The sequence below is a fragment of the Bufo bufo genome, chromosome 10, assembly GCF_905171765.1.
Source record: "Bufo bufo chromosome 10, aBufBuf1.1, whole genome shotgun sequence".
Classification (NCBI taxonomy): Eukaryota; Metazoa; Chordata; class Amphibia; order Anura; family Bufonidae; genus Bufo; species Bufo bufo.
In genome coordinates this window covers 29,958,443-29,975,547 of record NC_053398.1, presented here as the reverse complement: position 1 = coordinate 29,975,547, position 17,105 = coordinate 29,958,443, and the positions used below count along the sequence as shown (strand labels likewise).

The 17,105-nt window shown below is 42.7% G+C and overlaps 1 protein-coding gene across 1 annotated transcript in view; it reads right to left on the bottom strand.

Annotated features, from left to right (window-relative positions):
- Positions 1-17,105, bottom strand: part of LGR4 (leucine rich repeat containing G protein-coupled receptor 4) — an 86,698-nt gene that overhangs the window by 16,158 nt on the left and 53,435 nt on the right. Inside the window, exons 3-6 of the mRNA XM_040409446.1 lie at positions 16,190-16,261; positions 14,349-14,420; positions 5,780-5,995; positions 5,044-5,115 (exon numbers count right to left, since the gene is read on the bottom strand). Of these exons, the coding sequence (XP_040265380.1) occupies positions 5,044-5,115; positions 5,780-5,995; positions 14,349-14,420; positions 16,190-16,261 (432 nt within the window). The remainder of the gene's footprint in view (positions 1-5,043; positions 5,116-5,779; positions 5,996-14,348; positions 14,421-16,189; positions 16,262-17,105) is intronic.

The following is a 17,105-nucleotide window of genomic DNA, read 5'->3' as shown; positions in this document are numbered from 1 at the left end:
CAACACAGATGCCTTCAGCTGCCAAGCGCACATGTAACAGGTCAGTCTGTGTCATAGGTACAAAACTGCTGACAGATGCCCTTTAGTGTACTGCCCAATCCCTACTTTTCTTTTCTGTTGCATTCTATATGTAAAAATGGCATCATATGCTGTATTAAAGGGGTATTCCTCTATGAGAGAATACTGTAATATGGAACCGTACAGCTCCACAATATCAAGGCCCAGGGACTCCATACGGCCTCTCGCACTTTTATCAGTTATGTGCATGAGACCTAAGAGGGAAGTAAAAAATAGGGAACCCCTCTAGTAGATATATGGGTCCTAATAGTGTATAGGAGTATTGGGGGTATGGGATGAGCAGTTGTAATTACACTGCGCTGGTGCCGCAAATGAAAGAGCAAAAAAAATTACCACTGACATGAGAGCCGCTACCCCTTCAAATAGCTGATCGGCAAACGTTCCGGAAGTCGGACCCCTGCCGATCTGATATTGAGGACTTGTCCCGAGGATAGGTTTGCACTGTACAATCCCTTTAATTGACCTGAACTCACACCATCATAGATCCATACGGTGCTGTGAATTGCGCTGTCACAAATGCAAAACAATACGATTTAAGCAATGTCATTCTATGCCAACACATTCCTACATTATATATATATATATATATATATATATAAAACAAACTATTTCAATACATTAGACAATGTGCCCACATACTGTACACTGACTGAGTAGAGAAACAAAAAGGCACATTATATTTAAACACATCCGCCTAAAACACGGTGGAACGGCTGGCGTGTACACACAATCAGTGGTATCCTTGATCCCCTGGTTACACCACAGTATTTGTCTTTCCATCTTTAATTACTTCCTTCAGTGTGCAGTTTATATCTGATCCAGCAGAACAATGGCCAGGGGTCAGCTCAGTTCAGACCAGCAGCTTCATGCATGCTGTGTAGTAAGGCAAGGAAAGAACGACAGGCGGAGATGGCCACCACGAGACTGAAGAAAGCCGTATGGGTGCAGATGCAGCAGAGCTGGCTTTGTTGTTCAACTGTTGGTAGAGGTAGGACCTCAGCGGATCTAATCTTTATCCCCTACCATGTGGATACGGAATACATTGCTACAACCAGAACACCCCCTTTAAGCTGGCCATACACATTCAGTAGTTGTCAGCTGAATGATCTGACACCTCCCTCTCCTGGTTCCCCCATACACATACATGTTCGGTTTATCCAGTTCCGCTGATGCCGTAAGATAACCTGTAGTTCTATGGAAAACCACAGGTAACGGATGGACTGGTAGCAGAACCCGCGGTTCCCCTTAGTGGGGAAGTCAACAACTGAATGAGTATGAGGAGCTTCTGGCGCTCAATGCTCAATCACTCTATTCTCCAAGGAGAGAAGCAGCAGTGGCAGCTTTCTCCTCTCTCCCCACAGAAAACACACACACCTGGTCGAGCCGATCCTGTATGTGTACGGGGGAGTTGGGAGAGATGGCAGACACCACCGCTTGGGGGCTGCAGCGTTGCATGTGACCGTGTCCATTGTGGACTGCAGTAACCAGGCATGACCACTTCACAGCTGACAGAGCCATGTCCTTCCGGTGGCAAAGCTCCTGCAAATAGCTGGTCGGCAGATGTCAGGACTTGTACCCCTGCTGATCTGTTACTGATGACCCTTCTAAAAATTAAGTCTGCCCAGTGTGTTGCTGATAGAGTCTGCCCACTATAACTCTGAAGGGATTCAGGGCTAGAGACGCCCCTAAGGTGACCTTAACAGGAGATATGGGACAAACTAGAGATGAGCAAATCAATTAGTTAGACCCGTGGGTTTTTTCAACCGAAAACAATTTTTGAAAAAATAAAAAATAAAATCTGATTTGGTAGAATCTGAATTTCTTCAGGTTCGTTTCAGTATAATTTTTTGAGAGCAAGAGAAAAATTTTGGGGCGATTGGCCCTCATTAGTGCAGTAAGAACTTTTAGTTAGGCGAGAGGCCTTGGTCAGGAACCAGGGGATACTATTTCTCCTTATGGACAGTGCCCGGTAGGTGTGAGGAGTCCTATAGGCCAAGCAACACTCCTCTGGGTTTCTGGAAAAAAAGAAAGGGAAATCTAATGATGCCTTCACATATAACGGAAAAATCAGCCAAAAAACACACAGGTGTTAATTTTCTTGCTGATTTCCGTGCAGACTACATTCCCCGATAAAATAAATTAAGGTACTCTCCATAAGGAGAAATAGCACCCCCTGGATCCTGTCCAAGGCCTCTCGTCAAGCCAAGGCAGGTTTTAAAGCTCTGATGAGGGGCAATCACACCAAAATTTCTCTTTCATTTGTTTCGGGATTAAATAAATTCTACCTAAATTAAATTTCTTTTCCGATTAGGACAAAAACTTTAAGAAAATTCGCTCATCCTTAGGACACACCCTAAATGTTTGGCCTCTTATAAACTTGCAATATGCAGGAGTGGAAATATGCTCCATCCTCATTAACGTAAAATCAAACCTTAATGCACGCAGTGAAAAATTCTTCAAGACGAAGGACGCCATCTGCAGTGTAATCTGTGATCAGAAGTAGTGACTGGCACCGCAGCGTTTACTGATCCTATCTCCCGGACCGGTTTGGCTTAAGCATAACTTTTATTCTTAATTGTCTCTTTCAGACCTTCCTCCTTTGTGGGACTGTCTGCCTGGGTTGAATTAGAAGCCGCATCACTGCGGTCACACGGACTGACAAAGAGTTTTTTTTCCCATATATATATATATATATATGTTCATACATCCCACCCGGCTTCCGTGTGAGGCGATAACCGTAATCGAAGCGGCACAGGATAAGGGGAAGGAAACAAATATAGATATGCTTATGTTTAACAAGTCAAGAGGAACAAATGGATTTCAGCTTGACTTGCAACACATCTTATACAGCGGAATTACAGCAGACATATGTTGATGGGGTATGCAAGGGCTTCATGGCAAAAATGCAGGATTAGTTTCCCACTGTAATAATTATATATATATATATATATATATATATATATATATATATATATATATATATATCTCAGTATATTCTACAGAGTTAGGCCTCTTGCACACGACCGTATGCCCTCCGAGATATAAGTGAGGCCGGACTGGAGCGGAGCTTAGGGGAGGCCAGCATGACGCTGGTTTGGTTGGCAAGGAGTCAGGCATTTAAAGGGTTAATAGCCCAGTAGCCGGGAGGTGGAGGGTGTTGCCGGGGTAACTAAGAGGTGGGGTGAGAGGTATTTAAAAGTGGGAGTGAGGAGGGGTTTAGGTGCCATTTTGTTTGGGCAGTTAGCCAACTTCCACCCTATATTACAGGGTATCAGGGGGACAGTGTAATATAAATATAAATATATATATATATAAAAAACTGAGGATAATGGACGAGGGACCAGATGGATGGATGGGGCATAGAGATGGGTGGAATTGTCGCGGCAGTCGTGGCGGTGGGAGGTCCTAGAAGTTGGTGGATATGGTGCAAGTGGAGAATGGGAGGGCCCCCACGGGTGGGGCTGGACTCTCATCGGTTAACAGGAATCGAGGATTAGGCGCCCATCAGCTGGTGCCTCCGAGCTGGCGTTCATCGGCTGGGGGTAAGAGGGAGTTGCCAGTTGGTTTTGGTGGTTTATCTTATTTGGGCTTCTAGGACCTCCCTCGTCATTTACTCGGTCTATTGGGGGTTAATGTTAATTTATTCATGTTCTGTTATGTTATTTATGTAATAAAACGGCTGCTGTGGCCGAATTAATCCGATTTTTGGGTCTGGCTCTTCGTAAAAAGGGGGGTAAGAGGGGTAAGGGGTTAGTAAGACACGAGCAGTCTAACCAATACCCTAGTCATGGTCCATGAGCGGGCCATATGTCCCAGAGCTGCATTGATCATGCGCACGGGAGCACACAGCATCATAGATTACAATGTGTGTGTAATCTATGATGCGGTGTACTCCCATGTGCACGATCAATGCTACTCCGGGACATATGGCCCGCTCACGGACCATATATCTCGGAGGGCATACGGTCGTGTGCAAGAGACCTTATACCGAGAAGTGACACCATTGACATCTCACAGATGTGCACACTAGGCTAATTTCATAGAATTTTTTTTTTTTGGGGGGGGGGGGGGGGGTATGGCTGATATGAAGCTGGTTCAGTCCGTGCTGCTCTCCACTTCCTGGTTCCATCTCAACCCCCATTTAAAGCCTACCCAGTCAATCAGTGGCCGATATGGGTCACTGGTATGGCCAGTGATTGGGTGAGTGGGCCTTATCTGGGGTTTTGTCCAATAATTTTTTTTTGCAATGCATTTCACCAAATCATAGCAAAACTGCAGCTTTGCAGCAATAATTGTGATATGACGGTGACGTTTTCCCTTTGGTCAGATTCGGACACAGAACAACAGTGCTAACCACTGAGCCATCAGGCTGCAAGGATCAGTGCAACCTTAAAGGGGGGGGGACGACGACGGTGGTCCTACGTTCCCACTGAGCATGCGCCCTGCTGCTTCTTTCATCATCTATGGGACTGCTGGAGATGGAGAACAGTGCTTGGCTATTTCTGGCAGTCCCATAAAGAATGAATAGAGCGACAAACCAGGACTGGAACAGGGGACCTCCTCTTCTTGGGATGGATGGGGGTCTCAGCAGTCAGTGCTAGGGGATACCTTCCATTCTTGGCACAACCCCTGTCCAGAATTAGAAAAATAGGACTGCTTTCTTCCAGAAACAGTCTAGAAAACTGGAAGTCTGTGCATCTCATGCCTCGCTAACTAAACCGATGGCGACGATGGCTTCTCTTGCATTTTCCAAGAAATGTCTTTCTCCCCCCACAGTACAAAGAGAATGGTAAAGTAAATGTGTTGAAACCCATCCCTGGAGCCTCATGCCCTCAAGTAACAGATCTATAATGAAAGAAATATGTCCTGATAATACGCAGCCGCGCGGCCTTCATGCCATCAGTCTCTTAATCCCGGGAAAAGACTAAGCCGATGGATGAGTACTGCAGAAGAGCAGGTACTTACAGCGCCTCCAGACTGTCCAGCCCATCAAAGCAGTGCGGTGCGAGGGTTTTGATCTTGTTGTTGTGAAGGTGTCTGGAAATGATAAAGGAATGTTCGAATAAAGAAAGCTGCCACAGATATCGAATTCTGCTTCCTGCTTATAGATATAACAAAAATATAATACAGATGGGCAGAGCGAGTGCAAGAAAGCATGAACTGGAGAAAGTAAGAGCAGAGAGTAAGTAAATGGTATGTATGTAAGAGTGAGTGGGAAAGAGGATTTATAAAAAATTATATATATATATATATATATATATATATATATATATATATATATATATATATATATATATATATATGTGTGTGTGTGTGTGTGTGTGTGTGATCGCATGCACATTTACAGCATGTAATAGTGAGAATGCATGCAAGAGCGCATGTATGAGAGAGAGTGAGAATGTAAGAACGAGCATTAATAGGAGAGAGAGCGCATGTATGGATGAGAATGTGAAAGAAATAATGTACTGTATGAGAGTACACATGGGGGCGCATGAGAAAGTAAATAGAAGAGACATTTCTTCTCTCCATACATATTCCATATGCAGTATGTAGAGATACAGATCATTTCTCCAAATACTTGCAGTAGCAGGACACACACATACAGCATGCAAGCTACTATAGACAGCAGCGCACATTCTGCAGGGAAGCCTCCTGACATTTGCATACGGACAGATTAGTAATTCACGCTCTACATACTTACAAGACGACCAGGCTGGAGAGATTGGAGAAGGCGTAATCTGGTATGTGAGCGATTTTGTTCAGAGCCAGTGTCAAGGCCTGCAGGGATGGGAGGTTGCCGAGTGGACGCACAGGCACCTCCGTTAAGCTGTTGTCATCCAGCCATAGATGCCTGAGCTGCACGAGACCCTCAAAGCTGTCATCTGGCACGCTGACAATGTGGTTCGCGTCTAGTCGCCTGCAAGAGAGACATTCAATTCATCAGAACAGTTCAGCCCAAGTTTACCGGACAGGAAGACATGAAATAAATACTTTCAGTGTTTGGGGAGGGGGGGGGGGGGGAAACAAAAACTGGCAGGCTAAAGGGTACACCTGGCACACCATCTTAAAGGGAATGCGGCCTTCGTTTCATATAACTACGGCTTTAGCTACAGTATATTTAGTGCTCTGATTAAAGGGGCGGTCTCACTTCAGCAAATGCCACTTATCATGAAGGCACTTACTAATGTAGTGCGAGTGTCCATATTTAGGGATGAGCGAACCTGAACCTCACTGGGTTCGGGAAGTGGTAGGAATTCAGTTATGGATTCCGTTATAACTGAATATGAAAACAGACGGATCTGTTATGCTTGGCCATAGACCTGTATTATGACGGATCAAAACGGAATGCCTCTTGAAGGCTACCATTTTGCATCAGTCATCGAATTCCGTTACATTCTGTAGTAACGGAATCCATAACAGAATTCCTTCACTACCTGAACCGCGGGTTCACTCATCCCTATCGATATTGCCTTCATTGCTGGTGTAATTCATTTTTCCACCCCATTATACACTTGTACAAGTAGCAACGGCACTGGCCAAAGATTGTGAAATACATGAAATGCAACACTGGCACTACATTGTTCTTTGTGCCTGGTCACCATGCTCTGCGGTTTTAACATCCTGATCTAGAGAATCCATTAAAGTTGCATGCCCATCAATGCCGTGCTGCCTATCCATTCTGAATAGAAGAAACAGATAGGCCCGTTTCATCCACAGCTCCATGTGGTTGGTGGTCTCCCAGCTCATACTAGGAGTTTGTGATCCACAAAAACTGGAGAATGAAAGATTGGAGACAACGGGTACTACACAAGTAGACACCAAGCGTTCCAAAATCATATACAACTAGGAAATGGTTGAATAGGATTATTAGAAACTCAAAAGGACTTTTATCTAAATAAAAATAAAAAAATAAAAAATAAAATCAGCTGGAACTGATGGGAAAACCTACGAAGAAAGTGTTCAATTTCCGTGAATTTGCATACGTTTTCCCATGGTGCATTTCCTGTATACAAGTCTACATAAATCACCTTGATCTCTTCAATAAAAAACAGTACCCCCCCTCCCCCCTCCAGGTGTTCGCCATTAAAAATGAACAGATTGGAGAACCCATCATGTTGGTGCATGTACAATCCGTTGATTTCTAATGGGCACCTTCGGGGTATGGTTTTTATTAGAGATACTGGTTGTGTTTCCTAACCTTTAGGAAATGTTCCTCTATCTAGATTGGATAGTGGTCAGAACGTCTCACTCTGGAGAACCCATCATGTTGGTGCATGTACAGAGTGAGACGTTCTGACCACTATCCAATCTAGATAGAGGAACATTTCCTAAAGGTTAGGAAACACAGCCAGTATCTCTAATGAAAACCATACCCCAAAAGGTGCCCATTAGAAATCAACGGATTGTACATGCACCAACAGGATAGGTCCTTTAGAGTGAGCCATCCACTCTGCATAATAAGGGAAGATCCAAAAGGGGAATTTAAAAAAATAAAAATAAATTTTAAATCAGATATCTGAAAAACCCATTTTAAACCAGAACCCCCCCTCCCCCCTTTATACCATGGACACGTGAATTTTCCCCATTTAATTCAGTGCAGCTTGTTGCAAAAGACCAATAAACAGAAAATGCATCAGCGTCGCTCGCCGACTTCAAAGAACCTTCCAACAAACATATGAATTTACCAGAAAGCGTCCTGCCCTGGCGCTTCCCCTCTGCTTCACGACAAGCTGTTTGTGTGTGTTTTGGAGCCTAAATAACATCAATCGAGCAGAGTCTAAATCATCATCATTCAGTAGAGATCACAGCACCGTTTATAACAAAGAGCTAAGCTTTAAACCAGCGCCCCACCTAGGCTATCACGTTACACTGGATGTTTTAATTAATCCTCAGTTACGGGATACTTTGAACTGGGAAAATGATGAAGTTGCGCTTGAGAACAAAGAACATGAGGTAGGCCTCTCCAACCTGAAAAGGGTTAAAATGGAAACTTGGGCTGATGCCCCTGTGGCAGAACCTAAGTTACACTTAAAATTGACAGGCTCCCTCCTAGATAAACAGAAAACACCTGCACTTTCCTGTCACGTTGGTGATTAATGGTCACGCTAACCCAAGCATTACACTTCTCAAAACAAAGCAGCCACAGATCATTTACAGATCTCCAATCTTTCTCCTTTCTCAGTTACGGTCAGCTGAAAAATGAAGATGGAACGGACAACAGTTGCCATTTTGTTCCTTTCAAAAAGTAAAACAAAAGGCCGATGACTGTAGGCATTATCCATCCTGTCGCCGGGAACATATGAAATCCGTGGAACAGCTGTAGACATGTTGGATTGTCTTCTTCGTCTGAGGTAAAATGAAGCTTCAATTCTAGTTGCGGAGTTGTCATCCATCTTAACTTAATTTAGAGAATGTGTGTTTTGGGGGGGGGGGGGGGGGGGGGGGAACACAAAATAAAATAAACGTTGCTTTTTTGCCAGCTTTTGAGATGAAAGGTGGTCATAGCTAGAAGATGTCTGGCCAACAGCTATCTTCTTCAACAACATGAGATGCCTGGACATTTCTCTATAAAAAGACCAATCCGATAAGCCCTGTCCAGACACCTCTGGCACCACATATCTTGGGGGGAAACCACAGGCTCAGATACATCTAACCAAAAAAATAAAAATTAGGAAACAACTTTAGAAAGTGGCCATGAATATAAATCTAAACTTGATGACAAAAACGACAATTTCAACCAAAACAGGTGAAATTTAACAGATGAGCGTTTCAGCCGAACGATGAGAGACCACTGTCGCATGAAATGAACAACATTTTCGTCCGATAGTCTAACTAAAGATCTTTTGTTGAAAGAATTTTATCCAGTACCTGATTTTATTAAACCTGTATAGGTAGTTTGAACAGCTGTAACGACCAATATGGACTAATATGTAAATTTGTTGCTAGTCCTTCACCCAGTATCACTGAATATGTATGGCCAAGGTGAATGACGGCACTAGCCAATATAGACTAAAATGTGTACGGATTTGTTGGCAGAATGATCATTTACCCACCAGACGATTGTTCTATCAACAACTGTTCAATCATCATCCACTTCCATCTATGGTGTATCACCACCTTTTCTGTTCTTCCAATGAACTTGGATTGACTTTTCAATTTGTGAAACATTTCCCTCCTCAAGTGAAAACACAATTTGTTTGTATTCACCTTCCTAGAGGTTAGCCATGAATTATATCAAAAAGTACAACACTCTATAGATACATTATAAAAATACTAATAGGGGGAAAGTCCGTTGGAAGAATGCCATCCGAAAAGTAATCCTTTTGTGAAAAAATCTCAAAACTTGCTAGTTAACTAACTGAACCGCATAGTTGCCTACCTCAACCATATTCAGCCCAAGTGCAGATCTTCACGACCACCTTTAGATTGGTGGGGTGGTTTAATAACTATAGACAATGGCTAGGACCATCAAATTTGAATGGAACAAACCCCAAATTTTTCCAATTTAAAAAAAAAAAATTGAGCAAGCCTATTATTTAGCTAGGTTTACATACTCCTGGATAACCCCTATATACAAAGGCCATTCAAAACAATCTCTAACAGAGGAAGGTAGGTCATAAATTTTTACCACTGACAACACCAATGATCCACAGAGCAACACTTGGATTGTAAATAATCAGGACAGGCATAAGGATAACTTTGCATTCCTTGCTCTTATAAAGAGTACACCATATAGAAAGACTAATTCCCTTCACATCAATCCTCCTGTCACTTTGACAAGTTGCTTGAAGGCTTCTGAATGTGTCAGAATTATTTTTACAAGCCAAGAAAGATAGTCTCAAAATACACTGTTGATGCAAAGCAGTGACCTGAGAGATGACTCCTCTTACGTAATGACACCTGCATGCTTCTTACCTAATGCAAATAAATAATCCTGAGTTGATGAATCATTTTTGCCTTCTTAAGAGAAAGGAGTATTTAAACAGAGGTGCATTAAAATCTCTCGGGATACAAAAGGCCTGAGGCTTCGTCAAAAAACTGACGAGAAAATACCTGTCCCTCTTTGTCGTCTTCTTCCAGATTCATAAACCTCCCCCGAAGATCAAAAGGAGGATTTCCGGTGGGATAAAACTAGGTCAAACGTCAAGAAAAATGCCTTCACTATAGCCAAGCAAGATGACCTAATGTTAATAGACTGAAGTGGTGGGGTTAGAAATCCACCCATAGCCCATCAACCAACAAGTCTCTAACAAAAATCGCATGAACCCTTGGAACCAGTCAAAACCAATTCAATAGCCAGAACTATTGGTTGTGCTTTGACGCTATCGACGTAGACCTTTTGCAGATATTCTGCACTGTAATACGCATAGGACTAGTACAGTCATGCAAACCCTGCTCCTGTCCACGTGAATTAGTCCATGCCTACTCTGCATCATCGCCCTTCTAAATGGACAGCGCGTCAGTCCCTGAATCCAGAATACCCCTCAATGTTCTGAGCAACATGAAAACTACTTGACAACCGTGGTGGACCACAAAGCCAAATGACTTCTTATGTGTAGTAACCACGAGACGTCATCACTTTGGAATGGTCAATTGGCCCTCTTAAAACAAAAAAAAGTCCAAATATTTGATAGGTTCTTGTGGCTGCCAAGCCAAAATGGCTCTTCACCCAATCCGCCAGAGATCGCAGACCACTCAGACAAACCGATTGCAGGTGTGTTTGCTGCATGGAGCATATACCTCAATCACTTTTCTTCGCTGTGTAGTGTAAGGAAAAATAAACATGGTCCCTATTTCGCTACGTCACAGGCTGTTCTGCAGTCCTTTTCAGGTTATGTGCGACATACAACAAGGAGTTGTCTACTGCTCCTTTAAGAATATTTATACAGTTTTCAATGGTATATATTATATTGAAGAAAACAAAAGAAACCCCAAAAATCTACTGTATAACCATATTACGGATTTACCGAAGAGTTTTCACCCCTAAAAGGGATTATCAAGCTCATTAATGTCAATCCTAAACTCTAGATAGCCCTCAACTAAACTGTTGATATTCCATAAATATACACCTTAAGAATGGTTAACATTGAATACATTTAGGCACTAATCCCTACTGATTTCACATATTTGCATGTCTTGTTTTACATACATTGCTCCCCAAAAACATGGGGAAGAGTTAAATGAATGGGAGATCTCAGTCATTTTGATTGTGTATTTAACGGCTGTTGCTTGGCAGGAGGCGTGGGAGCTGTGCAAACATCGAGACCTCTAGGAGGATTTGGTTTAGGTCAGACAACCTGGTAGGTCTCGTGGAACACAAACCAATGTGCCAAACCTACCAACTTGAAAAAGTTGGCACAACATCTCTGTTAAAATAGTGTCTCGTTCCAAACAAAAGCACCTTTCAACAGAAAACGTTCTCGAAGGATACCAGGGATGTCAAGGTGTTTGGACAGGAGAAGAGAATGAAAACATTGTGGGAATGTGCTTAGCAACGGTAAAATTATGAAGGTCTAACACAACAGTATGGTTTAGAATTTACATACGGAATTGGAACGTTAATTCTAAATTCCTCATTCTTATTCAATATTACTAAACTTGAAGGGAAAGGCTGAGAATCAGTTAAAGGGGTTTTGCGGGGATTAATATTGATGACCTATCCTTAGCATACGTCGTCAATATCAGAGGGTCTAGTTCCATGGTCTCGTAACTCAGCCCTATTTAAGTCAATGGGGCTGAGCTGCATTACCAAGCTCAGCAGCTGTACGATGTACGGCGCTGTGTTGGCAAGCACCCAGGAGGCTGCTGTACTCACTCGATTGCCGATTCTGGTCCCTGCTGGCGTGGAAGTGAGGACGTTCCATATACACTCACATGCTTACCAATCAGTGGCCTCAGTGGTCAAGTGCTGCTTGTTGCAAGCATCACCGCTGTGGCCACTGATTGGAACATCCCATCTGGTCTGGTTAGGGACAGGACACTGGCAGGACTTTCAAAAAGGTGATTTTTTTTTGTTTTTGTTTTTAACACTGTCTAGCTGAACTCTAATTTTTAATGTTTGTCCAAATACCCCTTTAAATAAGTAAAGCACAAGTCATATTTTCCCAAACAAATTACTAATCAATCTATGCAAAGTGCAAAAGGTGCCCTTTTCTGTATAAACTGTTATGCTGTGGATTTAAAGGGGTTGGCTGGGATTTTCATATTGATGGTCTACAGCCTACAGCAGGGCATTGTGGGAGTTGTAGTTTTACAACAGCTGGACGGCCGCAAGTTGAGCATCCCTGGTCTATCCTAAGGCTAGGCCATCAACATCAGATCAGCAGTACCCTGACAATCAGCTGTTTGAAAAGGCTGTGGCCTCCGGTGAACGTTAAGGCCTCTTTCTAGGCGCAGCTGAGTCTCATACAGCGTTCTGTATTCAGAATGCTATTATTTTCCCTTATAACCATGTTATAAGGGGAAATAATAATGATCGGGTCCCCATCCCGATCGTCACCTAGCAACCGTGCATGAAAAATCGCACCGCATCTGCACTTGCTTGCGGATGCTTGCGATTTTCACGCAACCCCATTCACTTCTATGGGGCCTGCGTTGCGTGAAAAACACAGAATATAGAACATGCTGCGATTTTAACGCAACGCACAAGTGATGCGTGAAAATCAGTGCTTGTGTGCACAGCCCCATAGAAATGAATGGGTCCGGATTCAGTGCGGGTGCAATGCGTTCAACTCACGCATTGCATCCGCGCGGAATACTCGCCCGTGTGAAAGGGGCCTTATAGGATAGCTGCCTTACATCTGGTGGCATTAGAGGCAGAGCTTGTTAGGAGCTCATTTGCATCCCTTTCTTGCCAAAATTCCAGAGGAACATGTATGGCCTGTAAGTCTCCTAACGTCAAATTCAACGTCCTTTTAAAAAAAACACATCCATCAGAATGAAGATAGAAAGTGATAGTAGGTCATTACAGGAAGCCAAGTTCGGCTCCAGCTATGCCAGAAATTTTGCTTAAATGCTTCTCTACTAGCTTCTTGTTCCTAGCAATGTGAAGGAATTGTGAAGGCAAAAATCAAGCTGAAGACACCATCTACCATGTAAGGCATTTGACACAGTCCCGCAGACATTTCGAGACACAGCAATGATAACTGTGGGGATACCAAAATAGATCTTTGCATAGATTAAATTATAGTGTTTAGTCGGTCTGGAAACCTCACAAGCATCTTCCATACTTCAAATGCATATTCTAAACTGGGAAAGGGCACCAGTCCACGACAGACACAACACTTATTTATTCGACGGCAGCCTAAATCCAGACTTCTGCAGCTGTACACGGTGTTATTTGCGCTGCCACACCAACGACCGACTCTCCACACAACACTCTCAGTTTCCATAATGAAGAGACAGGAGTATAAATCATCGAGGGATAAAACGGGCAACTGTAAAATGAAGTATCCTTACAAAGCAGAGCTGCTCCCTTCTGGGTTACCCATGTCAAATTTGTAATTGGCTGTGTCTAGACTTTTCAGGATCATTTCAGCAGTGGATTTAACACCATCTTTTCCAGAGATCCTGATGCAAAAAACAATTGGCCTCGAGTTCCCTCCTTTGCACAGAAATCTCAGAAATTCTAAAGGGGTCCATACAACACCAATAGCCACCAGCCGAACTCCATTCTCTCCTCGGATCACCCGTATATGTGTTTTTAATGGGGAAAGGTGAGAAAACCACTGCCAGACAACTCTGGTGGTGGAGCATCTCCCAGGAGAACAAATTTTAGCCAATTCTTCCCCACAGCCAAAATCCTTTGGGACATCATTGGGAGTCAGGGAACACACATGTTGGCGAGTTCAGCTGACAGTCTACGCCTCTGTTCACACCATGTTATGTGAAAACATCCAGCATATAAACAGGAAAGTTCTCAGCAGATTCTCTAAAAAGTATTTATTAGGTGTGGACCTTCGACACCGTTGTATGCCAAAAGTGTATCCTGTTGCCATACGCCAAGTCAATATGTGGTACACCATTTTTTGTTCTACTGTATAGTGAAAATGTAGTCTGGCAGGCTTTCCTACACAAAAAGCAACTGCCTGATATGCCACAGTATGCCTATACACCGACAATGGATGTAGCCTTCTGTTGGAGAATACTCTCCATGTAGAACTTCAACGGATAGACGAAGACTAGATGTGAACTGGGCCCAAAATGTTCCTACAGATGAACCACAATTTTTTGAATAAAACAAAAAAAAAACAAAACATAAAACCACTTACAGTGACTGAAGGGATCCCAGGACCTTCAAAGCCTCACTAGGGACAGTCTTCAGCTGGTTGTTTTGAAGAGTCCTACAAAAACCATACATATGAAATTATTATAAGCATTATTGATTTCCATTTTTCTGCTCTGTTACAGGAGAAGAAAATAGAAAATAACAGAAGTGCTAGATTCAGCAGACAACTGACACCAACTGAGCCAAACAGGTCCTATCGATTATAATGGGATCTGTTTGGTTTCTGTCCAGGTGTCCTTTTTTTAAGTGAAGAAAAAAGTCCTGCTGTTTTTGACAGAATCTGCGATGAAGGCTCTGAACAGACTCTCCAAGCCCTAAAGTGCTATGAATGTTGTGGCAAACCTATGATTGTTCCACCACCAGAAAAACATTTCTTCAAAACTATCAACCATGATGAGAAGCCAGAATTAGGGCCAAAACCTAGGATCTTTTAGAAACTCTAAAGGTGCACACACAGGACCTTTAATGACCGCTTCTTTTATCAAACTTGAACATCTAAACTACAGCTAAAAGGAAGGAAAGTGCGCACACCATTCATGGTGGTTTCCATCAAGCCTTCACTGCTCATGTGTACGGTCAACCTGCAAATAAGTATTTCTAGTATACCTAGGATAAAATGAATTAGTCATCTGGTGGTAGACCAAAAAGAGCAAAGTTATGTACATGGTTGAGGAACCTACATTGAGGCCGTACGGATGCATGGCTCTAAATGCACTCTGTTTTAAGTCATCTGCTGCTGCCACACAGCGAGATAAGAATACCGCTGTAATAATGTCCCATCAGATGCATGTCATGGTATAAAAATGCTATAAGAAATGAGAGGCAGATGGAGGTATGGACCCATAGACTGCTACACATGCTGCATTAGGTTATATGGAGCACAGTATGGTCACATACCTAACATGACCTCATGACGAAGCCTTTCTCGGCGAAACGCACGTCGAGGTGCAGCTCTGGTCACAGACTTTGGGTTCCAGCATACCATGGGTAATTTATGTTTTGTTTCATGCTTGGTTAGTTTGTTATTTTAGTGTCACTGCTTACACATAGCACTCTTGCTTTGCCTTCACTTGTGATACATTTGGCTATCTGCATTTTCCAGGTGGCCATTTACGTTACCCAGGGTGGGCAAGTCTGCTATGTGTGACCATATCTACTCTTTACTTGCATGCAGCATACATATGCTTATATGTCACTGTGGGCGAACTTACAGCTTTCCCATATTCATGCGGTTTTATACCCAGGGTTTGTGACCCCTTTTCCCTGTTAGTTGGGTATATGTGAGGGTGGTTGCTTATGGTCCCGCTACATGGGGCGTCCCACCCCCCTTTACCTTGTGTCATATTTATGGTTATTTGATTGTGTTTCAATAAATTACATATATTTTATATGTGTGTTCTCTCATTTCTATGGGTTATTGTTTTTTTCCGTTGGTTGGCTCCATATATTATACTAGACCCCAGTGTATTTCATACACCCAATTTGAGTTTTGTCTTATAGGTTGGTCACATACCCAAGGCCTGTGTGTGGTTGCACAACATTTGATGCTTCTGTCTCTTGAGGACCAGGATGATGCTACCACACAAACGTATGCAGCCTCTCTCTCTAGTTAATTGGTTGCTGAAGACGGCAACAATTACAGACCACAACTACAAATATTAGACACCATTTCTAAAGTGGTGGTGGTTGGGGGGGGGAAGGGGGGTTATGTCACAAGAGGACAACCAATTCCCCCTGGGTCTACGAGGGTTACAGGGAAAGGCTTGCTGTGCTGACAGAGTAGGGCAAGCATGTAATTACTAACAAAACTGCACAATTACTTACAGAACTTTGAGTTCTCTCAGGCCAGACAAGGCCATGGGATGGATGAAAGAGAGGTCATTGCCCGCCAGCCGCCTGGAAGAAAAATTGTAATAATAATTGAGACCGTGAGGGAAAAATTTTTTTTTGATAATGTTTAAATTTATGAAAAATACTGTAATAATGAATTCACAAAAGAAAATAAAAAAAATGGAGCCATCGTTAATTAATTGTGAAGAACATGCAACTTGTTATATCACTAGGGTAAATGGCAATAAGAGAGACACATACATTGTACAGTAATGAGACCTGGAAAGTACTCAGACAACGACCGGCCGTCATCCTTGTCATCCTGCCAGCGCTCAGTCATAATGAGACAAACTGACCTAGATTAGCAGCTCATTATTATTCATTTGCCATACAAAACATGGAACGGCCATTGCCAAAAGAAGTCTATTCCAATAATAAAAATTTATACATAAAAAAATAAAGTGGTCACTTCACTTCCCCATAAGATAGGGGAATAGTTTTTATATTTTCCCCCTCTCTCCATCCATTCTGGTTCTTATTAAATGCACTAATCATGAGCGCAAAATTATTAAAATACCAAATAATAAATTTAAAAAAACCTGGTAAAGCCACATAAATTTGGCTACAAAATCTGCAGAACTTGGATATGTTTTACAGAGTCACAGATTACCACCTGCCTGTCATGTAATGAATATATGATCAAATACTGTGGCCCAGATTTACTAATGGGTCCGTGCCAAAAATCTGTCTCAAAAGTGCAGCAAACTGGCGCATCTAGGGATGCTACACTTTTGCATAAACCGCACAAAGGGGTGGGGCTTATTAAAAAAAGGGGGCAGAGCTTTGCATGAAGTGCGGGGCCAAGAGATGCACCATTATGTGTATCTATCATCCAGCCCGAGCCCGTGCC